We start from the raw sequence: 27,897 nt of genomic DNA, 5'->3' as shown, positions 1-27,897 counted from the left end.
TGCAACAAAAAAGGATTTGTAATGCAAAATGTATAATATGTATATATAATATGTACATCAAATATACATAATATTTAATCTTAAATGGTAATTGTTATTATATACATATGAACTTAAATCAAAAAAAAGCTGTTTTAAGATACTTTGAATGTAAAACAAGTATGACTCTGGAACAGACGAACAAGAACACTTGTAGAGTGTCAGAACTTAATTATCAAAATATTAATTTGAATTATAAACTTGTTGCAAAATTCAGGATTCTCTTTAAGGACAAACTTACAATTTGGGCATTGAATATAGAGATGCTTCGCCTAAAATATTGTACACTGTTGTCCTAGGAATGATGATCAGATATATAATAATACCATACAAAAAAAATACAAAAGGTAACGTACGGCTAATTATAGAAAAGCTTTGCTTTAACAAAAATAATTTCAATATTACACATTTAAATTAATTTGTTTAATTGCTAGATAACAAATTGTAAATAGCAATTTGGTATATGTTCATTATCTTCTTACTATAACCTAAAAGGTCCTCAAAGTTTTATTAATACATTCTTCTATTGTACAATCTACTTAGGGGTTATTTTTGTTAATCATACTTGGGGGTGTCGTTGTCTTATCCCTTAAGATCCCTGCAATTACCTAAATGTTCAACTGACCAGAAGAAATGTTAATATTAGGTAATGATAACAAATTCGCATCATGTACTGTCTGCAAAATATATTTTTGCAATAATCCAATTCGCAATTTATTTTCCCATGTGTTTCAATATTGCTGTGAAAACATTTATTTACCTGAGATAAAAAAAAACCTTCTATGTAAGTATGGTTTTTTAAAGCATCATTATAATATAAAATCCAAAGTCGTATAATACCTTAGCCTCTAGGGGAGGGCGGGGTAGGTAGAAATAGCTTAAAACCATTCCAGGATTTTTATAACGCTTACATGAAAAGGAGAAAAAAATCGAAACAGTTGTTTCGAGACCTTTAGCTTTTAACAAGAATAGTAATAAACTTGACCTATAAGAAACTTCACTATAAAGGAGAAACATATCTCTTCAGCGGTTAACCATATCTAAAGCCCACACACAGACAAACATCCTGTTACTGATATACAAGGATGATAATGAAAATTAGAAAGACATAAGTAATTCAAATAAGTAAATCCAAAGGAACCTCTCATAGCAACGCAACTTCAAAGTTCCATATACAAGCTTGAGAGTTATTTTCACTTGGAAAATATCCTGCAGCTTTACAGGAACATTTATTTTGTATTTTTGGTAGGTAATACTGATATAATTTTGGCAAAAGACGTTTTATATCAATGATAGAAAAAGAGACCATATTTCAGGATTGATCATATATTTCAATGGATGTAGAATGTACGTGGATTTTGTGTAAAAAATATTGTCAAATTAGCTTGCTAACATGAAACTCGTTTATTGGTCAGTTCGTTCATCCAGTAAGAGGTGAGGGAATGGGGTAAAGGTGGTGTAAGGGGAAAATCGTTATTTCAGCCGGCTGCAAGTTTCACTTCATTCTAGAACATAAAAATCTAATGAAAGATCCATGTTACAATATGTCCATTTTTAATTCAGAAATAAGTATTTTGTCATAAAATCCGAATCCAAAATTCTTTTAGTGTTATAAAAACTAACATTTAGATCTGTTTATATTTATTTCAAATAGTAAACTAGGTACATTATCAGTCATTACAATCATCATGTTTTAATTCATTACAATATTATTTATTTCTGATAGAATTAACAGTTCAATAAATTTAAAGTTTAAATCGATTTTTTTATTTAATAAAATACAATTCATGATTTAATTCACAATACTATAAATGTATAGATAGAAAAAGAATTTAATACTAGAATTTACATTTCATATTAAAGGTTAAGTCATGATGAATTTTCATTTTAAATATTACAATTGCATGATAAATTAAAAAGTTCAAAATCTGATATATAATTAAATTATTAATAATACAATTATATGAGTATTTTTTTCTAATACTATATTACACGAATTAAGATCGAATTTTGATTTATGTTTTAATTTATATTACAATATAATTATTTTTTTTGAATTTACAGATCCTTTAAAACGATAAATCATGATAAGTTTTTGATTTAAATATTGTAATCAATCAACAATTACAACAAAGTTAATATTTTAGACAAAAAATTATTAAGATACTAGTTACTTCACCCCTAGTCTCAAAAGAAGGGTGGGGGAGGCCAGAGTATGGCTTAAAACCACGCTAGAACATATATAAAGTATATCTGAAAAGTATAACATTTCGTTCAGGCAATTTTTAGCTTCAGACAAAAATACCTTACTACTTTATAAATATCAATTGATGAATTTCTATAATATTATATTATACTATTACACTAAGATCGAATTTTCATTTATCCAATACGTTTTGATCATTTTCTTTCTTGACTTAAACACAAATTGCCTAAAAATAGAAGAAAAAAATGAAAAAAAGGTTTCGTGATTTTTATGTACACAGAAACTTTCAGATATACTGTTTATTAGACTTTTAAAATTGTTCTATAATTAATAAAACGTTTAAGGGTATTCCTGTAATAATAGGAAGCTTAAATGATCACAAGTTTATTATCTTTAATGGTAAATTAGACCAGTACCTAAAGTTTTGTAACCACGTCATCTTTTCATAGCCTCAAAAATTCTGGGTACTATTATCAAATTTGGATTGGTTGGTGCAAACAAGAAGTCCAAACTTTTCAACCAATAAATTTAATATATTGAATATATTATTTTACCTGTCCTTTTCCATAACCCCTGTCCTCTTGGGTTGCTATCATCCTTCTCAAACTTGACTTGTTCTTGATCAAGGGAGGGAAACAAATGAGCATGTCTCTGATGTCCTCAGTAAAGTCAGTGAAAGTCCTGAAGAAAATAATTATTGTTATTTTGAATTTAGCATTTTAGAAATTTTAGCACAGTCATTAAAAAAGTTTCTGTAAATTTAAAAATGGTAATAGTAATAAATCTGCTTCAAAATTAAGTGCTATTATTTTTTCAATCTTTAGGCCGTAGTTATTAGAGATATAACTATTGTTAAAAGAAAAAAAAAAGAAAACCATTTTTAAAGCATATGTAAATGTAGCTTTTGTTAATTCTGTCTAACAAAGTTTTATTTGAACGTTTAAAAGTTTGAACTATAATAAAACTGGAATGGTTACACTAAAATTATCTTCTTTTTTCGCTTTCTTTTTTTCCGCTTTTATCTTTGGACATAAACGTCCTGTTTTTTTTGCAAAGGATTCGCAAAATTGATTGTGATGATATGTTGAATCAAATTTTGGGGAATGTAATTTGATCAAAGCGTTTTCGTGCAGACATCTTCTCTCTACCTTGCCACATTTCTTTTTTGTAGCGAAGCAACTCTATTTAATTAAATTTGTCTGTCCGTCCGTCAGTTCGTCTGAAATGCTATTTATAAATGCGAACTGAGTAAAATGCTGAATTTTTGTGAAAATATCCTTTACCTAAAAGCCTTCAGGAAAAAATTTACGTGGTCAGTAAGTCTGACGTTAAATTTCAAAATATTGTCGTTCAAAATTTTGTAAAATAGCTTCCCCAAAATTATTTATAAACAAACTTTTTAAATTAAATATATGTTATTTTTAAATAAAAACAAACAGTTTTTTTCGTAAAATAAAAACTTAATAAGCTAGAAATGTTATTGAACCGAAAACTTTTAAAGAAGTTGTATCAACTTTTTTTTTTTTAGCTAGCCGGTCCTTTTAGTAAGTAGTAGATGTAAAATTTTTCATAGAATTCAGATATGCAATCGGTTTTTTTGTAGACCTCTTATTTTTTAAGTAATTTAAGTTTTAAAAAAAAAAAATTAAGTCGATTTTAAGGTACTAAAATGCAACAAAAAAAAGAAAGAAAATGGCCATTATGAACAAAAATAGTAAGATCTTTAATTTGACACCTTACTTTTTCAATTCTGTCAGGTAATTATTGAAAAAATCGATTTTTTTAAACCCACGAGAATAAAAACTTTGAACTCAATTTTATCATTTCACAAGTAAAAAAATATGGGTTCATATATACCTTTAGAATCAGAAAAATATTACGAATCCATTGTAAGCAAAATTGAAAAAAAAAGTTTACAATATAGTATATAAACTACAATAAAAGGAATTATATGAAAATATCATATTATATTGTACAGGCAACGTCTTAACTTTTGAATTGGGTATAAAAATGGGAAGGGGGTATAGAGGGGGTAAAGAGGGGGTAAAAAAGGGAAGACGATAGTGTTGCCAGAACAAAAAATACAATTGGCCATTTTTATATTTTTATATTTTTTTACTTTTTTTCAATTTTGCTTACAATGGATTTGTAATATTTTTCTGATTCTAAAGGTATATATGAACCCATGTTTTTTATGTCTGTTTGAGAAAATATTTAGGTCTAAAGTTTTTATTAAACCGAGGTTAAAAAAATAGATTTTTTCAATAATTACTCAACAGAATTTTAAAAGTAAGGTGTCAAATTAAAGATCTTACTATTTTTGTTCTTACTGGCCATTTTCTTCTTTTATTTTGTTGCGTTTTAGTACCTTAAAACCGACTTAATTATTTTTTTAAAAAACTTAAATTACTTAGAAAATAAGAGGTCTACAAAAAAACCGATTGCATATCTGAATTCTATGAAAAATTTTACATCTACTACTTACTAAAAGAACCGGCTAGCCATAAAAAAAAAGTTGATACACCTTCTTTTCATTAATTTACATATTTGATATACAAAGTAGCTTGATGTATGTATGTCTGTCCGTTCCTTAAGATCTCGGTAACCACTGAACCGATCGGATTCTACTCTTCAGGGTATATACTTATTGGTCCTGTGGTGGTTTTAGGCTATCTTCTTGGGGGGTAGGACAACCCAAACCCCCCTAAAAATAAAAAAAATTCTCATTTTTTGATAATGCAGATGGTACCTATTTGATAACTATTTGGTGCTGCACCACATGTACTGCATTTTTTAATTACCTCTTGGGGAAAAAAAGCCCCTAGAGGCTAGGGGCGAAGCCGCTAGTTTGATATAACTTAGATGCTTAAAGCTAAGAAACTCAAAATCCTTGTTTTTTTCTTTCATCAAGAATTCTTAAAAGATGCATCTTCCACCTTCTATTTCTGATCCTATTTTTTCTAAGCTTAAACACAATAGTTAAGTTTTGTGTAATAATACAAAGTAGAACGATGTCTGTCTGTCTGTTTGTTTGTCTGTTTGTCTGACACGAAACCTATAGGTTATTTTCAGCTGTCTTTGGGGGTCAACATATAGCAGAATTGATGACCTTTACATCCCCCCCCCCCCCCCACCCACACATATTATTATTTTATATTATTTTCGCTTGTTGGTTATACCTTATTCCTGGCTTCATGTGACCTAAAGTCGAAATACTACATGAAAATATTCAGTCTACATCCCTCACGTCATTGAAAATGGTTATGCCCTGATTTAACTTGGTAGCTTTAAAGGATTTTGGCCCTCCACAGGGATTAACAATAGTAAAAGAAACTACCTTCCATGCACAGTTATCAATTTATTTTAAAAAGTAAGGAAAGTGCTTGTGCGTTTTTTTGTGATAGCGATGGTTTCTTTATTTTAGTAAGAAATCAACCATTGATTTTTTGGTCCAATTTAAGGTATTTGACCTATAGTGAAAAGAAATGGGACAATTTAATTTTGGGTTTCTATCGAAATTGAGCTCTCTTTATATATTTGGAGACTTGATTTGTTTTATATATTATTGCTTTTGATTTAGTGTATAACATTTTTTACCACGATTTATCGACGCTACTCTCAAATTAGGGTATGTAAGTAAATTACACTGTCAGCATAGATGTAGAATATACATAGGGTAAAAATTGTTGTTGATTTTAGTTGTCATTTCCCCTTTCATTTATTAGTCAGTTCGTTCATCAGTAGGAAAGGAAGGAATGGGGCAAAGGGAAGATCGTTATTTTAGCCGGCTACAAGTTTCACTTTATTAGAGTACATGATAATCTGGTGTATGATCTAATAAATAATAAATCTATTACTGTCAGCTTTTTGAATGCGTTTAAAAGGAATTAAATCTGTCATATTTGCATGGAATTGTTTATATATCTCCACCTTCTCTATAATTAGTCCAAAAAGTACTCTTTGCGCGCAAGGTTTGGTGATTTTTTAGTATTTTTTCAACACTTTATTTAAATCTGCACATTTTACCATTTTAAACCAAATTTTAATAACAGTTTTAGTTTATTTTTACATCAAAGTTAGTTTTTCTTCTTCTTTTGCTTTGCTACTAACACATAAGTCCTTGCCAGGGAGAGATTGGGCATGGGGCTGTTTATTACACTAGTCCCCAAAGTTTTATTATAACGTTTTCTTATTTGTTGGCTGAACAACTTTGGAAACTTTTATTGATTTTTGATTGGTTGGTTAATTAAGTTGAGTATTTATATGTTTCAACCACTAATTGTAATCTACAAAAGGGATAATTTTGTTTATTATGATAGAAAGTGTACATCAATTTATCGGCCATTGTCTTATCCCTTTAGAACCCTGGGTCCTTGCAGACTTTCTGGTTCAATTTGAATATCTTAAAAACTCATAATGAATGAAATGTGCATTTAAAGTAAAAGCATTAGACACTATACATTAATATAGATAGTTGAGTAAGGTATGTTATACAAAATACAAATGGATATATTATTACTTGGATGTTACACCAGATTTTTATGTTCTCTAACATAGTGCAACTTGGAGCAAGCCAAATAACGTTATTTCCCATACACAATTTTACCTTACCCCCTCCAATCCTACTAGATGAAAGAACTGACCAATAAATGAGCTACATGACAGCAACCTAAATTGGCAACAATATTTCCCCTGTCTTAATATCCAAGTATTTTCTATATCTATTGTAATACAATGAATAGAATATATTATAGACACAAATTATACTCTAAATTTAGTTTAGAGATACTTTTATATTTTTGGTCAGTCTAGCTGTTTAAACTCTATTGAAAAATCAACAAGAGTGAGAGAAAATAGGTCAGAATTAAATCCAACCAATATTCTTAAGACTGGTTTCTTTAATCCTTTAATTCCCTACAATCACAGTAGCATGATAGCCTAAATTTGAGACATTTTCTACTGTTATATAAGAGTTAAATAATGGATAAGAACCATCTTAGGTTAATGTGGGATTATTTCAAGTAACCTACATAAACCTAATAAAATAAAATGATGTATTCTTCCTTCATATTGTTTAATTTTAACATACATGTCAAAACTTTATCATTTGTGCATTACAAACTATGAATAAAACTCTATTAAAACCCAGGGAAAAGGGAATGATATTCTGACAAACAATTCAAAATTTCCCCACAACCCCACAACCCCCTTCTTCTTTTCCTTCTCTTCTTTCCTATCCCTCTTTAGCTACATACCAAAAATAAAATATACCACCAGATACTCAATTAGGTTTCGTGATTTTTTGTAGAATTGTTGGTTAGAATAGCTACCCCTACCTAAAATTATATACAAGAGGAATATTATTATTCAAATTTTTCTTTTCTATTTTCTTTGTTGATAACATAACATCACAAACAATAAAAAAAAGAGATATAGGTCATGGATCTAAATGATAAGACAATGGAATTAAATTAATATACATCTTCAATGATGATAAACAAAATTAATCCTTGTGTAGATTAAAATTGTTAATTGATCAGTTTGCTAGTTTTAACTAATCAATCAAGCTTTAATAAAAGTACTAAAAAATTTTACCAATCACCATAATTATAAAACTTTGGGTACTATTATGACTCACAGTACATTGTCTCTCCCTACCAAAATAGGCATTATGCACTGAAATTTCTATTTAAATTTTCTTTAAAAACCATATTATTGCAAAATTTATTTTTTGCCATATATTCAACACAAACTAATATTATTTTATAGTATACCAATAAAATGCTTTAACAGGGCAATACCGACAAATAATTTTAAATTGACAAAAATTGTAGATAGGCTTTGCTATTAACGGATTTTTACCTGTTATTAACAGCTGAATATATTTCTCCAGAGCTGATATATAAACATACTTATACCTGTTATAAACAGCTGAATATATTTCTATAGAGCTGATATATAAACATACTTATACCTGTTATAAACAGCTGAATATATTTCTCCAGAGCTGATATATAAACATACTTATACCTGTTATAAACAGCTGAATATATTTCTATAGAGCTGATATATAAACATACTTATACCTGTTATAAACAGCTGTATATATTTCTTCAGAGCTGATGTCCAAACATACTTATACCTGTTATAAACAGCTGAATATATTTCTCCAGAGCTGATATCCAAACATACTTATACCACTTATAAACAGCTGAATATATTTCTCCAGAGCTGATATCCAAACATACTTATACCTGTTATAAACAGCTGAATATATTTCTCCAGAGCTGATATCCAAACATACTTATACCACTTATAAACAGCTGAATATATTTCTCCAGAGCTGATATATAAACATACTTATACCTGTTATAAACAGCTGAATATATTTCTCCAGAGCTGATATCCAAACATACTTATACCTGTTATAAACAGCTGAATATATTTCTCCAGAGCTGATATCCAAACATACTTATACCACTTATAAACAGCTGAATATATTTCTCCAGAGCTGATATCCAAACATAATTATACCTGTTATAAACAGCTGAATATATTTCTCTAGAGCTGATATATAAACATACTTATACCTGTTATAAACAGCTGAATATATTTCTCTAGAGCTGATATATAAACATACTTATACCTGTTATAAACAGCTGAATATATTTCTCCAGAGCTTATGTCCAAACAAACGCCAGAAATCTTTGGTTGTGCCTTTCCAGATATTCTCCTAAAAGCAAGAAATAAGCCATTTTAAATATTTAATTTCATATTCCGATGTGCTAGGTAACCAACCATATTGCTTTTAGTAATCTGTAATCTATAATACAAAGTAGAATGATGTCTGTCCGTCCGTCTGTCTGTCCGTCCCTTAAGATCTCAGTAACCACTAAAACGATTGGATTCTACTCTTCAGGGAATATACCTACTGTTCCTGTGGTGGTTTTAGGCTATTTTCTTGGGAGGTTGGACACCCCCAACCCCCCAAAAACTAAAAATCCCCCCCCATTTTTCTTTCTGATGATTTCCCTGGTCCTTTTTACGAATTTCGCCAAAAAAAATTTTTGATCACCTCTTGGGTCAAAGCCCCTAGAGGCTAGGGGCGAAGCCGCTAGTCTGTAATACAAAGTAAAACAATGTCTGTGTGTCTTTTGTTTGTTTGTACCGAAGGATCTTTCTAATCGCTGAACTGATCGGGTTCTCTTTCAGAATAGCTTCTCATGAGTCCTGGGAAGGTTTATTACTATTTTAGGGGAGAGTATCAAGACCCTCCCAAGAGCAATCGCCCCCCATTTAAAAACACTCGAATTGTAAGTCTTTGCTTATAAACAAACAAACAAAATAGTACAGCTACGTCGAATGTTTTAGGCTATTTTCTACCCACTTCTTACTTATTTGAATGCAGAGCCCCAAGGGTGTAGCTGCTAGTAATATGATTAATTAGTAATGAATTACAAATTAAATTCGAATTTACAATTTGATCCAAAAACAGCCAATTTTTGTGTAAATATGTTGTAAAAATGAAAATGCAAGTATGTTTTCCAGATTAAATTGATTCCTTGACCCCTAGCTACTACAAGCCCCACTTTCTTTGCAGTGCACACTAATGTAATATATTTATGTGGTAGACGGGGGTAATTCTTGGGGTACTGACATTTATATAACTAGTATAATAAATAGTATAGTAACTTTTTGTAGGGTTGCATTTTGTGTGTTAGCCCCAAGAAACAAAATTTCCGGGCTAACAAAACTGGTATATATCTTACATTTGAACACAGTAATAGTGTCTGACTGATTATGACGTAACAAAAAAAAATTAGCCAATGAGAGGCCGTTATTGACCAATGGTAAAATTTATAGTGGCCTCTCATTGGCTAATTTTTTTGTTATGTCATAATCAGTCAGACACTATTACTGTGTTCCTTACATTTTTTTAGTATTCGTTTTTTTTCAGTATGGCTGAGAACCGATTCAAATCCAGCGGATTATAATCGGCTTGGAAGCCATACTGAAAAAATGTCTTCTTCTACCCAAAACCTTTATATTGATATTGACCCACTTATAAATTTCTCCAGCCAATTTGTGTGTATGTATTTGAAAAATGCAAATTTTTGGTTGGAAAAGATATTGGCATCAAAATATTGACTTTTAAAATTATATTTTAAATAATTATCGTTCAGAAAGTTGTCGTAATTATCCCTACTTTAAAAAGTTTAGAATTATAATAGATGTAGATTTAGAACATACTTGAAAATTATGTCAGGGGGAAAATTGTTCAGGTTGCTATTTCCCTTGTCTGTTATTTGTTGGTTAGTTTTTCAAGTAGGAGGGGAGGGGATGGGGTAAAAGAGTGGAAGGGAGGGATTGTTGCTTCACCCCGCTATAAGAGAACATGATAATTTGGTATAAGATCCATGTAGTAGTAAATCCATTCACTGTGGGCTAGAATTGAATCAAGACAAAAGTAAGTGCCGAGCCCTGGGATCTATGTATAGTGAAAATAGACATAAAACCACGATGATTCCAGGTAAAACCAAAATATTTCAGCGGGGGCTTTTTGAGAAAATTAGATTTGAAAATTTCAATTTCAATTTTCACCCCCTAGGAGTTGCCGCATAATCATGACAAGAAAAGCAAATATTATTTATTTTAAATTTTAAACAACTTTGCTTTTATAAAGTTCTTCATACAACCACTCCTGAAGGGAGTTAATAAATGGCCATTTTTATTACTTGCTTTGCAAAGGTCACGAAAATTCAGCCTAAAATAAATCATATATAGAGAGGTTTTAAGAAGGACTTCATAAAAGCAAAGTTGTTCTAAAGAAGTTGTATCAACTTTTTTTTTTATAGCTAGCCGGTTCTTTTAGTAAGTAGTAGATGTAAAATTTTTCATAGAATTCAAATATGCAATCGGTTTTTTTGTAGACCTCTTATTTTTTAAGTAATTTAAGTTTTTTAAAAAAATAATTAAGTCGGTTTTAAGGTACTAAAACGCAACAAAATAAAAGAAGAAAATGGTCAGTAAGAACAAAAATAGTAAGATCTTTAATTTGACACCTTACTTTTAAAATTCTGTTGAGTAATTATTGAAAAAATCTATTTTTTTAACCTCGGTATAATAAAAACTTTAGACCTAAATATTTTCTCAAACAGACATAAAAAACATGGGTTCATATATACCATTAGAATCAGAAAAATATTACGAATCCATTGTAAGCAAAATTGAAAAAAATTAAAAAATTAAAAAATTACAGAAATGGCCAATTATTTTTTTTGTTCAGACAACACTATTGTTTTCCCTTTTTTACCCCCTCTTTACCCCCTCTTTACCCCCTTCCCATTTTTATACTCAATTGAAGAATTAAGACGTTGCCTGTACAACATAATATGATATTTTCATATAATTCCTTTTATTGTAGTTTATATACTATATTGTAAACTTTTTTTTTCAATTTTGCTTACAATGGATTCGTAATATTTTTCTGATTCTAATGGTATATATGAACCCATATTTTTTTATTTGTGAAATAATAAAATTAAGTTCAAAGTTTTTATTCTCGTGGGTTTAAAAAAATCGATTTTTTCAATAATTACCTGACAGAATTGAAAAAGTAAGGTGTCAAATTAAAGATCTTACTATTTTTGTTCATAATGACCATTTTCTTTCTTTTTTTTGTTGCATTTTAGTACCTTAAAATCGACTTAATTTTTTTTTTTTTAAACTTAAATTACTTAAAAAATAAGAGGTCTACAAAAAAACCGATTGCATATCTGAATTCTATGAAAAATTTTACATCTACTACTTACTAAAAGAACCGGCTAGCTATAAAAAAAATAGTTGATACACCTTCTTTAAAATAAATAATATTTGCTTTTCTTGTCATGATTATGCGGCAACTCCTAGGGGGTGAAAATTGAACTTAAAATTTTCAAATCTCATTTTCTCAAAAAGCCCCCGCTGAAATATTTTGGTTTTACCTGGAATCGTCATGGTTTTATGTCTATTTTCACCATATATAGGTCCCAGGGCTCGGTACTTACTTTTGTCTTGATTCAATTCTAGCCCACAGTGCATTAGAATTATGCTGTTTTTTTTTGTATTTGACATTGACACAATTTATTACTCAATAAACGGAAGACATCCAGTAAATAGTAAATTATAGAGTTGCTTAGCTACAAAAAAAGAATTACTTTGTATTGGGCTCTCCAATGCAGCAAATTGCCAGGTTCAACCTAAAACAAGAATAATAATCTTCATAAGTAGCGCAGTATCAACAAGTAGATGATAAATTGAACAAGAATTAAGTAAGTAACACAATGAAAGAGGTTTTATATACATATAAATAGATGAAAAATTATGAATCACTAGATAAGATTTTAATCAATGTTTTTTATATTTCTAAAAGCGAAGCTTTTCTATAATAAGGGTTGGTCCGTCCGTACGTCCGGTTGTCCGTCCGTCCGTACGTACTTACGTCCGTTCGTTACGGATAGCTTTTTTCGGCAATTTAGGCATGTTATAATTGTCCTATCGATTTCAAATTTTGCATGGTGATTTCTTTAGTAGTTAGGTACGATGTAGAAAGCGTAGCAACTCTATATTCATTACCAAAATGCCCGTACGTCCATTTTAAACATGTTGATTTTTTTACTTTTTAACAACAAATTTTTATGTGATCTAATCATCCGATTGATCTGATTTTTGGTATAGTGATTCCTGGGACAACAAAGTATAATAATTAGAGCGAAGCAATTCTATAATCAAGTCCTAAAAATGTAAGTATGTCCATAAACATTATTCTGTATAAAGAAGTTTTTCAACAAATTTACTTACAATTTTGCTTCGACTTTTATACATTTATATTCTGATTATTCAGTTCTGACACTATATAGGTGTTAATGTCCGTTTGTCCTACCGTTTCAGTGCTTCGCTTTTATGGATGTTGTTATCCTTGTTTTAGATTTAGCCCAAGAGTTAAATATGAAAAAAAAAGACTATAGCCATCCCGGGACCTAAGTAAAGCTTTCCAAAAAAGAAAACTTAATAACTTACAAAAATAAAAATAAGATTATACAGACAAACATGTATTATAAAGTAGCTGGGCTACTGAAAAAGAATGAAAACTTTTCATTATTGCCAAGAAAAAAGTAAAAGTTCTTTGAAAATGTTTAACTCTTGTTGTATACTGAGAATATTACACGCAAAGGTAGAAAAAGAAAGTAAAATAAATGTTAGGAAGATGGATGTTTTAAAATGTATGTATTCTGATGATTTTGTACATTCTAAAGCCTGAGTTTTAATTTTTCAACCTCTAAATGCATATCCTGTTATAGAAGGTGGTAAGATTTTTTGGCTTAATACCAGCTGAGTATCCACAAATTACCCAATAATAGCTGAGTATCCACGCATATTTCCCAAGAGTATTTGAATATCCACACTTTTCCCCTATGGTAGTTGAATATCCACAATAGTTTCCTATTGGTGTTTTCATTATATCCTTTCATAATGCTGATTCCCATGACAATAAAGCACATTAATGCAAGCAATTCACACCTATCATTTAACTTTAACCCTTAACGGTCGGGCCCCTTGCCGCACCTTAATCAGTCGGGGGGCGGGGAGGGGGCGTTCAACGCCCCCCCTTATTATCTCAGTTCCTATTAGAGCTAGAGGGCTAAAAATTTTTGTGCAAATCCCCTGTGTTATGATGAATTTCCGACCTTTTATAAGTCTAAGTCAATTTTCGCTTCCTTCACCCTTTTATTTAGCAACCTTTGTTTTTAGGTCCTTTTTTACTTAAAAATTTCAAACGGCTGTAATTTTTTTATTTTTGAAGCTAGAAGAACAATTTTTTTGTAGAAAATGTTTATTTTTATGTAAATTTTATATTTGAAATATCAAAACATAAATTTCAGCGGCCGCAGCTGTACTTGGCAGCTGCCAGCCGCCGCAGTCGGCGGTCGGCGGGAAAACGGCGGCGGATCTTTATGAAATTTTAATACATTATCTAGACATGTAAGAAAAGCTTAAGTTTAAAATTTGAAGTCTCTAAGTCAAAAATTGCGGCCACAGGAGCCTTCTAAAGATTTCTGGAGACCTGGAGGATCAGGACCTGCAGGATCATACCTGGAACCTGAAATTGACTTGAACACCTGTATTTAAGATGAGGATGTACTACTAAAGGATATTTTAGTAATTTGGTAAGATAAAATGCTTTGTTTAAGTCAAAAAATATTTTTGTTCTTTACCTGGATGACCCTGCCAGGTTTGCTGGCATCCTGTGCCCGCCAGGATGGAGATTTTCAAAAAATTCCAACTCTCAGTTATGTGTCATACCCATACTTAAAAAGTCAAGCAGTTTGGGCTCTTTATCTTTCACACACAGAAAATGAGATAGAAAAAACCGGATGGGGGGGCGTTCAACGCCCCCCCATCCGGTTTATAGTAAATTTGTTGCAAATTTTCTTAAGTATATGCTACTGTTTAAGGACATACTGATATTTTTAGGACTTGATTATTGTACCTTATCGTAATAAGAATCAGTATTCCATTAATTAGATATCCTCAAACTTATAAATAATAAATACAATTCAGATATAAATCAATCCACGTATGTTTTTGTCTTGAATTTAAGTTGAATATCCACACATTTTCCCAATGGTAGCACAGAGTATCCAAAAATGACCCAAATAGTAGCTTAATATCCTCGTGAATATTCAGCTGGAATTGAGCCAATTTTATATCTGTAGCGAAGGATCTTGTTAACTGTTAAAACGATATGGTTCTTCTTAAAAGTCTAGGGAAGGTTTATAATAATTTTTTTTGGAGAGTTTACCACCACTCTCCTAGGGGAATCGCTCATAGAATCCCCACCCAAGACAAGTGCCCCTAGAGGCATATCCGATAGTAAATTGATAAAGGGTTAGTTTTAATGAAAACAAAACTTTAAGATAGCTAATGGGTATTGCAACCTCTTGTTTAAGACCTTATAATAAATAACTCATTTGTTTTGAGGCCAAGACATTTCCCTAGATTATACGTTTGTTTATGAGACATCAGTTATAATTTAAGGTCTTTAGTAAGACTGCCACACTAAGTTATATATTAGCAATTTAATATTTTTTATTCTTTAGGTTAAAAATCTCTCAAATAGTGTGACTTGGTTTTTTATTGGAAATATTAACTTATTTCTGGAAATCTAAAATTTATACCCAGAATTTACAGAAAAGGAAGCTTTTAGCGTATTATATTGAAATTTATACATCAATAATACATAATGTAGTTTGTTTTAGGAATGTTTATAATAAAATCTACAGTATGGCTTCGAAACTGATTAATATCCGCTGGATTAGAACCGGTTCTCAACTATACTAAAAATCATGTATAGCATAATATTCGAATATATTTTTTACGAATAATTAAAAAATCATAAAATTCATACCGGTTATGTTAGCAAAAGCTTTTGGCCCCTCAGGGCTAACAAACTGGAATAAATCTTATAATTTTTCAAGCGAAAAGCTTCTATAGTATCATAACAAAATAGCTATAACAAAACCCTTAAATAACCAATTTGCAAATATGAAAAGTTTCTAAAATATCTGAGAAATATATAACTACAAAGTTTTCCTCAAAAAATTATGGAGATTGCTACGCGTACGGAATATTTTTAAAAAATGGAGGGAAATGTATTATAGAATATCTTATAATAGTTATATGGCATCATATTACAGATAGATTTCCGCGGATATTAAAATGAAAAATTATTGAATCCATTTACAAAACTAGTAATTTTTTATGAATTTCATTTTAATATTCGTAGCAAATTGTCGAACCTAGTAATAGTGTCTAACTTTTTATCTTAGTGACGTAACAAAAATCCATCTCTTTTTTAGAGGTTTCCTTTCCCACCTCCCCTCTCATCCTTCGATTTTTGTTACGTCACAAAGATAAAAAGTTAGACACTATTACTAGGTTCCAAATTGTCTGTAATACACGTTGCTATACATGATCTTTAAGTATAGCTGAGAACCTGTTCTGATCTAGCGGATATTATTCGGTTTTGAAGCCAAACTGGAAAAAAATTCGGATCTACTGCAGATATTGCTGGTAACGAATATTGCCAAAAATTTATGAATTTAAAAGGCTGCTAGCTGCCAAACGGCTGAACGTACAGATCATGCCCTCACACTGTTTTAGGCGGCATAAGAAGGCCTTCAAATAATCTGAAATAGCTAAAAATCAATAATGCATAATTATCTCGCAGTGCAGAGAAATGCGCGAAAAAGGCCTATTTTACGCGTTTTTTCTTTAGTGAAGCTTTCCCTGTGAATTATTGGATCTTGGCTATTCTAGATTATTTGTAGGCCTTCTTATACCGGTTAAAATGGTGTGCGGGTATGATCTGTACGTTCAGCCGTTTAGCAGCTAGCAGCCTTTAAAATTCATAAATTTTTGGCAATATTTGTTACCAGCAATATTTACCGTGAACTGCAGTAGATCCAAAAATTCTATTGCTATTTGTGATTTGTGATGTGAATAGTAAGATTTAGGGGAATGGATTGTCTATAGGATGTTAGACCAATGATCATATTCAGGACATGATCTAGGTATAATATCCCGAACCTTTTTGAGTTTCTGTCCTAAAAACCAATCTATGTAAGGTATCTATGAAAATATATTGCCTTTAAGTTTTTCATAATTTAAAGATTTATTTCAAAGACATAGCATGTGAAATAACATGCTATAGTTATTATCAACAAAAAAAATCTATGAAATTGAAGAAGGACAATAAAATAAAACTTTTTGTGAAACAGAATTTTTAACATTCATAAAACTTATTCTTATCCCATATTCTACAGGAATCTTGTTAATATTTTTCTATTTCCTCCCTTTGGGATAGGAAAACATTCAAACATATTTATTATTCTATATTAAACGCAAAATTTGTAATCAAAAAGTACTTTTAAATCTTTTGTGAACCTTAACAAACATTTGAGATCAAGCATAATTTAAAGGAAGTCTACAAGAATTACACCGCTATGACTGCTGACCCAATTCATCTCCAATAGCAAATAAGTTAAAGGCATTCTAAAATGACATTTAATGTAGATGAAAATTTTGAAAGTTTTCTAGCACTCATGATAGAAATTTTACTTTAAAATATATAAAAGGCTTCAAATTTGGGGTAATGGGTCTAATTGTAGCAGTCTTTCAGTAGTTAAAGCGGTATTTTTCTTTCAGACTTCTTTTAAATGTTAAAAATAAACTAAATTGTCAAAAATATATTTTTAGTGTGAAGATATCTTATGATTCCAAAAGTCTGTAGGTATGATCTACTAGAAAAGTTTTGGTGAAAATTATGAACATCGCTGGATGTTGTTATCCTTGTTCCTAACTCTTTGATGACAAAACAAAACTTATATATCAAACAAATATCAAGAATACTAAAATAATAAATGTAAGTATACCTAATTGTAAGATCATGTAAATGCCTAAAAAATCTGTTGGTCAGCTTCTCTGCTTTTGCTGCGTCGTCCTTGTAGCCCCCAACAACGTACAAATCGTACACTGCATCTAAAATTTCCAGAATAATATTAACTATTAGAAAGCGTGCATCATTGTTTTTTCACACATTGTTTTCATACAGACCTTTGACTACAATGATTAGAAATTGTTATCATAAGACTTTGGCGACTAGTGTAATAAATAGCCCAATTAGCCATCCCTCCCAATTTCTAAAATTTACCATTTTAATTGTACACAGCATCTAAATTTTACAAAGATGATTAAAGTCCTTCCACAGATTATGACGTCATATGATAGAATAATAAATGAGAGGCCAGCATAAATTTTACCAATGGTCAATTACAGTGTATACTGGCCTCTTATTGGCTATTCTATCTTATCTTATAAACTGTGGAGAGACTTTAATAATCTTCAAATTTTACACTATATTTTGAACTGTTAGAAGGTGTGCAGTATTGCATTTTCACATGAAAAAACATAAAAAAAAACTAAGCTTTAAACTGACTGGAAAGACAACCAAATATTTACAATTAGCTATATCTATTGAGTGGGTAATTGAAAATAGTTGAGTATAAAAAGCTAATTCTTTTTGGTCAATTCAAAGTTCTATAACAACAATCACCTGGATCCAAGACTGTTGGTTCAGGTTCTAGTCCCTCCTCCTCCTCTGACCAATATTCCCACTCCCCCTCATCCCCATCCCCATCCTCATCCCATTCTTCCCACACCCCATTCTTGACAGCCTAGGATATATAATTTTTGGTTTGCTTTAACTGACTTTCCTATATAGGTTTGAAACAGATTAATGCAGTGTTACAGACATATTGAAAAATCGTGTATAGCATCGTATTACAGACAAATTACCATGAATACTAAAAAAAAATTGTATGCTTTCAAAGCTAACAAAGCTGGTTATCTGTTTGTTGTAGCTTAAGATCTCAGTAATTACTGGACCAATAAGGTTGTGATTCTCATAGATTAAATCTAATCTGGGAAAAACTCTTCTCACCCCCCCCCCCCATTTTTTGGCAGTGATTTTTCCTAATTTTTATTTTAGTAGTGTTTCTTTTCGATCAACTGATTGCCTGCTATAAAACACTATAAGAGCTTTGTCAGGGGATCTTACACACAGATTTCTTAGAACTACATATATTATAAAATAAATATAATTCATTTACCTTGATTTTATCTAAAAAGGCAGCTGCCATCCTTTCAAAATGGACTCGCTTAGTAAACTCGTCAAAATGCGCTATTGCCGCTACACCAGTGGCACGGTCTCTGAAATATAGATAGATAGATAGATAGATAGATAGATAGATAGTTAGATAGATAGATAGATAGATAGATAGATAGATAGATAGATAGATAGATAGATAGATAGATAGATAGATAGATAGATAGATAGATAGATAGATAGATAGATAGATAGATAGATAGAAAGATAGATAGATAGATAGATAGATAGATAGTTAGATAGATAGATAGATAGATGGTAAGGTCAGGCTTAAACATACAAACACTTGTATAAGCATAATGGATTTAATATTACTTGGATCTTACACCAGATTATCATGTACTTTATTAAAGTCAAACTTGCAGCTAGCTAAAATAACGATCTTTCCTTAATTGTTGTGCTACACGCCTTTAAGATATCCAACACTTTGATTGTACGACTTTTGTCTGAAACTCTAAACTGTGCATAGTAAAGAGCTTTGGGCCAAGGTTTTCCCTATACTCTTACTATATATGCTACTAGCGGCTACACCCCCTAGAGGCCTCTAGGGGCACTTAAGGAGGGGGGAGTCGAATTTGATAACCCAATTTCTTATTTTAGATTTTAAAAGAAAAAGTAAAAACCGATAGGTTCAGCGGTTAGCGAGATCCTGCGGTACAGACACACAGACAAACAGACAGACAAACATCCTGTTACTTTAGTATAAGGACAGTCGCGGGTATTTTCTTAGGGTTGGTTTTAGCTGAGGTGTGTTCTTTTGTTTACATGTTGAAATGAAATGGTAAAATTGTGATATTTCAGCTTCACTTATTTTAATCTTTCATGTTAACAACACAGATATGTCTATCTCTCTCTATATATATCTATCTCTCTATATCTCTTGTATCTATGCATCTAATACCAGCTGCATCACTTATATCTTTTAAATTTATATAACTGGAATTACAAAATAATCGTAAGGTTTAGTTTTTTTAATGGTTTAACTGGAATTTCTTTTTTAGTTCCTAATATTTACTTTCCATCTTATAAATGACGTTTTAGATTCTCATAAATCTTTAATTTCTTCTTTTGCAGGTTTTTAAAGAAAGTTTTTAACAATAACAAAAATCTTTTTGACACCTATCCTAATATCTAACTCTTTTCTTTACAAAAAAAATCTTTGTTGTAAAGCTACTCTTCGAAATCCTCTATTTCTTATACATTTTGAATATATTGAAAATAAGGGGGATGTAGTTTTTCATGTTTCTCTGTTACAAGATAGGTTATATTATGTGCAAGGTAGCCCCGCAGATTTAGGTTACGACCGATATAAGCTAAGACGGGTTAGGTTTCCCCGCGTGGTTAGACATTGGATTTTAAAAATCCTCAAATTAATTTCAATCTATGTATGAAATGGGGGGAAAGGGGGTTTACTGACATCTCTCCATCTTCCCTTTTTCGTTATCGCTTATTTTTCCTGAAATCTTTGATCTATCAAAGCATATTTTCTCCCCTATTCTTAGAAAAATATTTTGATGAAAATTTTGGTTTAGATTTGTGCGAGAGAGAAAAGTTTTGTCATGGTAAAAACTGAGATAGGTTTCTAGGTAATAATATCACATCACAATTTTCACTTGGTTTATCTTTATATCCTGTTGTTATTTACCCGTTATATTATTTTAGGAATAGCCATAAGTGTCAAAACTTTAATAATTGAAATCTTTTGTCAACCATTTAGAATTTAGACCACAAAATATTTTACAAACATTTTTGTTTCCCCTCCCTCTCTTGGTTGGGTGTCATAGAATATTTTTCATAGAAAAAACTGCAAAGTAATTTGTAATTAAAGGGTTTTTTGGATAAACTGTACAATTTTCAGGAAAGCTTGTTATAAATCCAAGAAAGTTTTTAAAGAAGTCAACACAGTAACATTTCAGGAAAATTTTCCAATTTTTTTAACACTAAAGGCTAAGGGGAAGCCATTTTTAACGCTAAAACAGATAAAGTATTCAAAAATTACATTAAAAAGGCCTCCACATTATTGAAAAAGAACCATTCACCCATTGGAAATATTTTAGAATAATAAAGCTAAAACTAAAAATCATAAGTATCTTTGGGTCCAAGATTGATTTAATATTTATAAACTAATAATCAGAGCAACAGACAGTTAATACTGCAGCACAGCTTCGCTACAGTGCATATTCTAAATATTGATTCTTTGTTCAGCCCTGTCGAGAAAAATATTAAGGTTTCAAATTATTTAAATTCTTTCTCTTTCTTGCCGCATTTTTCTATAATTAAAATACATTTCAAACATATATAGCGTTTCTAGGTCGTTTATTATATTGGAATAGCTATATAAAATTTTTGGAAAATTGTATGTAATACAGTTTTAGTTTGGCTGAGAACCTGTTTTAATAAATAGGATATTAATCGGTTTCGGAGCCATACTGAAAAAAACGCTTCTATAACATCTTTAAAAAAAAAATTTATACTTTTTACTACTTTTACTACTTTTTACTTGTTATTTTCTTTCATGTCAGTTCTGTGTTTATAGTTTATTGACTTATTACATTATTAGGTAAAAAACTTAAGAATATAAACTTTCAGTGAAAATTTTTGTATAAATCCCCCCCCCCCCCCAAAAAAAAATAATGTTTTTATTCTTTTTTAGAATTAGAATTAAGGTGAATGGTCCCCCCTTTTCCTTCCTAATTTGAGTGCCCAAGTGTAATTTAAAGTGGTATAAAACGGGTTTTTTATTAATGTTAATGTTTAAAAAAAATAATGCTATTAATAAGGCTTTTATTGACAGTATTGAGTACATCTATAATACAAAGTAGAACGATGTCTGTCTGTCCGTCTGAGGCTTAAGATCTCGTTAACCGCTAAACAGAATGGGCTTTACTCTTCAGGATATATACCTACTGGTTCTGTGGTGGTTTTAAGCTATTTTCTTGGGGGGTGGGACACCCCCAACCTCTTTCCCCCCAAAAAAATATGTTCGAAATAAGTGGATGCACCTCCATTTTTTTTATTACCTCTTGGGGCATAGCCCCTTGAGGCTAGGGGCGAAGCCGCTAGTAATAAATAAAGGACTGCGACATCCATTTTTCTTAAATAACAATGGTGAAATTTTCACCCATACAGTCAAGAATGGACAACAGACGGACAAAAAAATTATAAAGAAACTTCGCTACTGCAAAGAGCAAACTAAAAACAATTGTCCTGAGTAGCTTGTGACTTCAGCTTAAACGTAAATTTTCCGCAAAAATATTACGTCAAATATATTGGACAGTGGACAATTTGTGCTTTTTACAAATGGATATATGATATACGTGGATATATTGACAGGGGAAAATTGTCGTAAATTCAGGTTGCTAATATGGATCTCATTTATTGGTCATTTCTTTTTACCAATAGGGGGAAGGGAATAGGGTCTTGATCTTTATTTTAGCGAGTTGCAATTTCACTTTATTATAGTAAATAATAATTTGGTGCAACATCCAAGTAATAATATATCGATATATTTACATTGTTGTCTATGCGACAAAAAATCTTTTTTTTTTAAAGATTTCACTACAACTTTTTGCACATTTTAATTTATGAGCGTTTAAAAATATAACTTACGCAACAAGTACATTAACCTATGTTATAATTTTAGTTTCAACATTTTAGTAAGTATAATTTCCCAAAAAAAAATCAAGTGCTCTTTAGAGATCCTAAGTAACATCAACTCATGGATTGATGAATACACATTTTGACATCAAGAGACTTCAGTAAATCAATAAATTTTATAGGATAAATTTTGTTCTATTTTTTTGCGTGATTAACTTTCTTAATTTTCCCTCACAACTTAGCCTAAAACCTGAAAGTCCTTATAGAGATCCTAATTATCCCACACATTTAAAACACATGCTTCCTATCACACAGACATCTTACTTTAATACAATATTTATAAGTTAATGCTTATAAGTTTAAATAAAAATTGCATTGAGAGTACTGTAATTTATGCTAGTATCTAAGGTCTTATGACCAAGTTGTCTTATACCTTGACTTTATAGTGTTTTTACTTTATATGTAATTGGTTGGTTCCAAACTAGTAGAATTCAAACTTTTCAACCAATAATCATTATCATTAGGGATGTAAATCAAATTATCTTCCATTGTCTTATCCCTTAAGATCCCTGAAACTACCCCACACAATGAACACAAGCAAATTTGTAGAAAAATGTGTATGAATTTAATAAAAACAATTAAATTGAGTTATTAATATGTAAAGCTAAATGTTGCTTGATATCCAGGAGTTTTGGGATAAGTAGAGAGAAGATAATTTTGTTCAAAATATAGTCATGAAATCCCTATATAAAAGTGACAGGATATAAATAGCCGATTTACCGATATGGTTCTCCTTTCCAGTGATGCTGTGCATAATTCAATAAAATGTTTATAACGTATTTGGAAAACAGTATCTCCATCCTCCAAAGAGAAATCGGCCCTGTAACCCCCCCCCTATCCCTAAAAAAATTGTTTTATTATCCTCTTAAAGATTTATTTTTGTTGGTAATCCTATTACAGTATATTATTATATAAAGTAGTAAGCTTTTTTTTGTCTGTAGCGAAGGATCTAACTAACCGCTGAACTAATTTAAGCATCCTTCATATAAAAGCTTCTTATAGATCCCAGGATAGGTTTAGGCTATTACATTTTTATAAAAAGTAAATGGTTTTAGGCTATTTTGTGCCCTTCCTTCGAATATAGAGCGCCTCGATTCTAGGGGCGCAGCCGCTAGTTTATAATACAAAGTAGAATGATGTCTGTCCGTTCGTCCGTCTGAAGCTTAAGACCATTAAGGTAACCACTAAACCGATTGGATTCTACTCTTCAGGGTATATACCTATTGGTCCTGTGGTGTTTTTAATCTATTTACTTGAGGGGGTGAGACACCCCCAACCCCTCCAAAAACAAAAAATCCCCCCAATTTTTTTTTTGTTTATGGGGAAGTTAGTTACCATAAAACTACTGGCAGCACCAGTAGTACTTATTTTTTTCTTTTTATATTTCTTTTTTTTTAATTACCTCTTGGGGAAAAAAGCCCCTAGATGCTAGGGGCGAAGCCGCTAGTTAGTTTATATTGCATTGACATATCACTGAATCCCTGCTTCCCTGTCATAAATATGAGCACACATTTGCATAATGTCTTCCAGTGTTTACTTGAAACTGCTATAAATGTTTAATATTTAGCATAACAAACATAGAGGTCCAACGGTTGGGATAAGGGGAGTTTTACACCTCTAAAACTTTGAGACCCCTCAATTTACCCCTTCGACATCCCTTGAATCAATCATAAGAAATGAAAAGCTTGTTAAAATCATAAACTATGAAAAATATACATATAAAGTGATTTCTACCTTTTAACTAAAAAGTCTTAAGTAACTTATTAGTGTATCTTACATATTCCTACTTTTTTGCAACCAATATGATTTAAACTTCAACTTTGAACTTTAATCCTTGGCTATTTTGTCAGAATTACTTTTTGGTAATACTATTAAAAGACTAATATTTGTAACTATGAGAAAACAACTATAAATTTTACCAAATATTGCTATTACAAAAATGTATTTAGATGATTTTAATTTTAGAATCTAGAAGCATTAAGATTACATACATAAACAGAAATGAAAACTGATATTAATTTTACTTTGATCATTTATATTTCTATAAAATTAAGTCAATGTAATTAACATTCAATTAAGATTAAAATCAATACAAATTTGCCACCGAAAGAATAGGTACAATCCTATTATATAAAGAAGTATTTTTTTGTCTAAATCTCAAGATTTCAATAACTACTGAACCGATTGAATTTCAAGGTAGATTTACATAAGTCTAGGGAAGGTTTTATGCCATTTTTTAAACTCCTTCAAAACCCTTCTAATGCAGAGCTCTAAAATGATAGGGGCTCAGCCACTAGTAGCATTTAACTAACATAGGAAATTTACTAGATATTTTAGAAAAAATTGTCGAATAGTTATTTATCGCATAATATTAAAGACAGTTTTCCGTAGATATTAAAATGCAAAATCATAAGAATTAAACCAGTTTTTATTGGCCACGAAATAACAAAACTGGAAATAATTTTAATGATAATTATTTTAATATTCGTGGAAAATTTTCTGTGATATGCGATGCCATACATGAATTTCAGTATAGCTGAAAACCAGTTCTAATCCAACGGAAATTGATCGGTTTCGAAGCCATACTGGAACAGGTTTACCTGAAAATAATAACATGGCAGGTCAACACGTCTTCAGTTCCACATTTAATTACCTAAAATGTCACGGATCTAAGGGATAAGACAAGAAACGATAAATTGATGTGGCTCCTCAATGGTGATGAACAAAATTACCTAATATGTAATGTAAATCAAAATTACTTTAAAAGTTTAGGCAACAAATAAGATTTATAAAACTTTGGGCACCAGTGTAATTTATTCTCCAATGTCATCTTCCTCCCTGATAAAAGTACAACCATATACAATCATATGTTTTAAATATTTTTTTTTTATAAATAATCATATAAATATTACCTTACTTGTGTTATCAAGGCGATCGCCAGGATATGTTATACCCCACTGTTTCTGTCTGACATACATTACCCCATCTGGTTCTACCCTAAATAAACTATTGTGTAACACCTGTCATAATAAATTATTATTCAGGATATGTTATATCCCACTGTTTTTAAAAGCGAATCTTTTCTATAATTAGGGTCGGTCCGTCCGTACGTCCGTCACAGAGGGTTAGCTCTTTTCGTTAATTTAAACAGGTTAGAATTGTCCTATCGATTCCAAACTTTGCATGATGATTCCTGTAGTAGTTAGGTACAATTTAGAAAGCGAAGCAAATCTATAATCAATACCAGAATGTCCGTACGTCCATTTGAAACATGTCGATTTTTAACTTTTTTGACAACAAATTTTTGTATGTTAAAATTATCCGATTCTTCTGATTTTTTGAAAACTGATTCCTATTACAACAAGGTAAAATGTTATAAGCAAAGCATCTCTATAAACAAGTCCCAAAAATGTAAGTATGTCCTTAAACAGTATCATCTATTTATGCAGTTTTGCAACAAATTTACTAACAATATTGTTTGTACTGATGCATTAATATTCTGCTAATTCAGTTCTGACAATCTACAAGTGTTAATATTCGTTTGTCCTTCCATTTCAGAGCTTCGCTTTTATGGATGTTGTCATCCTTGTTGTTTTACATCTGGTTCCATCCTTAACGAACTATTGTGTATAAAGTGGATTTGATTGGGGAGAATGTTTCTTTATGGTTGGTTCAGGACACTATCCTATTTTATTGCTATCCTTGTTTCCCTAAACATTTTTAGGGCTCCCGTGTCCAATTTTTTAAATTGGTGCTTTAACATATATTTGATGAGTGATAGGACAATAGCAATAACAAAAATCAATTACAATTTCAAATGTACTGCAAATAGCTCGTTCTTGTAATAAAAACAAAAACTGTCCAGCATTCTATTCCTATACTTGTCAAAAGAGCCCTTACTTTTTTGGGTCTCTAATTTCCAATTAGAAAAGTACAAAATTTTACTATTTGTATGAAAAAATCTAAAGCTAATCATTATTACATCCCTTTATCCCTGCATTAAGACACTTTTTACAAGCGAAGCTTTTCTATAATAAGGGTTGGTCCGTCCGTACGTCCATCCGTCCGTAACGTATAGCTTTTTTCGCTAATTTAGGCATGTTAGAATTGTCCTATTGATTTCAAACTTTGCATGGTGATTCCTGTAGTAGTTAGGTACGATTTAGAAAGCGTAGCAACTTTATAATCATTACCAGAATGTCCGTACGTCCATTTTAAACATGTTGATTTTTTTACTTTTTTAACAACACATTTTTATGTGATCTAATAATCCGATTGATCTGATTTTTGGTATACTGATTCCTGGGACAACAAAGTACAATATTATAAGCGAAGCAACTCTATAATCAAGTCCTAAAAATGTAAGTCCATAAACATTATTCTGTATCAAGCAGTTTTTCAACAATTTTATTTACAATTTTGCTTCGACATTTATACATTTATATTCTGATCATTCAGTTATGACACTATACAAGTGTTAGTATCCTTTTGTCCTACCGTTTCAGTGCTTCGCTTTTATAGATGTTGTCATCCTTGTTCTAAAAGAATACTTACATTTTTGGGGCTCTAGTGGCCAATTTTTCAGCATAAGGTTTTAAATGCGGGGCTGTAGAATAAATTTGATCAGGGGACTGTAAGGGTTCACTCAGCTTGAAACCTCCCAATATTACAACCATTTTGGTTTACTGAAAAATAATAGTTATTTCTCGCATCGTATTATAAACAGCTTTCCCGCTATATAAAAAGTACAATTATAAGATTAATACAAGTTTTTTTAGCCCCGAGATGCCGAAGGCACGGGCTATAAAAGCTGGTTTTAATCTTATGATTGTATATTTTTATATTCGTAGAAAACTGGATATGATACGATGCTAGACATAGTTTTTTCATATGATTGAGAACCGGTTCTAATCCACCGGATATTAATCAGTTTCGAATGAATACGAGAAAAGCCCTTCTTTTATATCTTTGACCAATTTTAAGAAGAATGTTAATGCAGAATAATGTTTTAATTTTTTTCAGAATGACTTCGAAATCGATTAATTTCTGGTGGATTAGAACCGGTTCTTAGCCATACTGAAAAATTATGTATAGCACAACTTTCCACGAATATTAAAATGATAAATAGCAAATTAATACCAGACTTGTTAGCCCAGGCTTAATTTTAAATAACTATTAACAGCATCTAAGCTTTATCATTTTATAAACACAAATCTTATTGAATATTGGT

General features: G+C 30.7%; 1 protein-coding gene across 1 annotated transcript; it reads right to left on the bottom strand.

Annotated features, from left to right (window-relative positions):
• Nucleotides 1–1,668: 1,668 nt before the first annotated feature.
• On the bottom strand, nucleotides 1,669–27,348 carry LOC145331993 (protein N-terminal asparagine amidohydrolase-like). The gene is made up of 10 exons (XM_080176897.1): nucleotides 27,222–27,348; nucleotides 25,580–25,664; nucleotides 25,268–25,320; nucleotides 18,955–19,054; nucleotides 18,399–18,519; nucleotides 17,719–17,824; nucleotides 12,442–12,483; nucleotides 8,892–8,978; nucleotides 2,800–2,926; nucleotides 1,669–2,471 (listed from the first exon to the last, which is right to left on the bottom strand). Exons 1-10 carry the CDS (start codon nucleotides 27,341–27,343, stop codon nucleotides 2,457–2,459), a joined length of 858 nt encoding a protein of 285 aa, XP_080033023.1. The 5' UTR covers nucleotides 27,344–27,348; the 3' UTR covers nucleotides 1,669–2,456.
• Nucleotides 27,349–27,897: the final 549 nt, after the last annotated feature.

The sequence above is a fragment of the Acartia tonsa genome, chromosome 1 (assembly GCF_053477335.1).
Source record: "Acartia tonsa isolate MP-2025a chromosome 1, ASM5347733v1, whole genome shotgun sequence".
NCBI classification, from domain to species: domain Eukaryota; kingdom Metazoa; phylum Arthropoda; class Copepoda; order Calanoida; family Acartiidae; genus Acartia; species Acartia tonsa.
The sequence above is the reverse complement of the archived record's forward strand: the minus strand, read 5'-3'. Positions and strand labels throughout refer to the sequence as shown.

Coding starts and splice junctions, on each gene's coding strand:
- LOC145331993 (XM_080176897.1), bottom strand. CDS start 27,343: ATGGTTGTAATATTGGGAGGTTTCAAGCTGAGTGAACCCTTACAGTCC. Junction 25,321..25,579: donor GCCTTGATAACACAAGTAAG/GTAATATTTATA, acceptor GTGACATTTTAG/GTAATTAAATGTGGAACTGA. Junction 8,979..12,441: donor ATTGGAGAGCCCAATACAAA/GTAATTCTTTTT, acceptor TCTTGCTTTTAG/GAGAATATCTGGAAAGGCAC.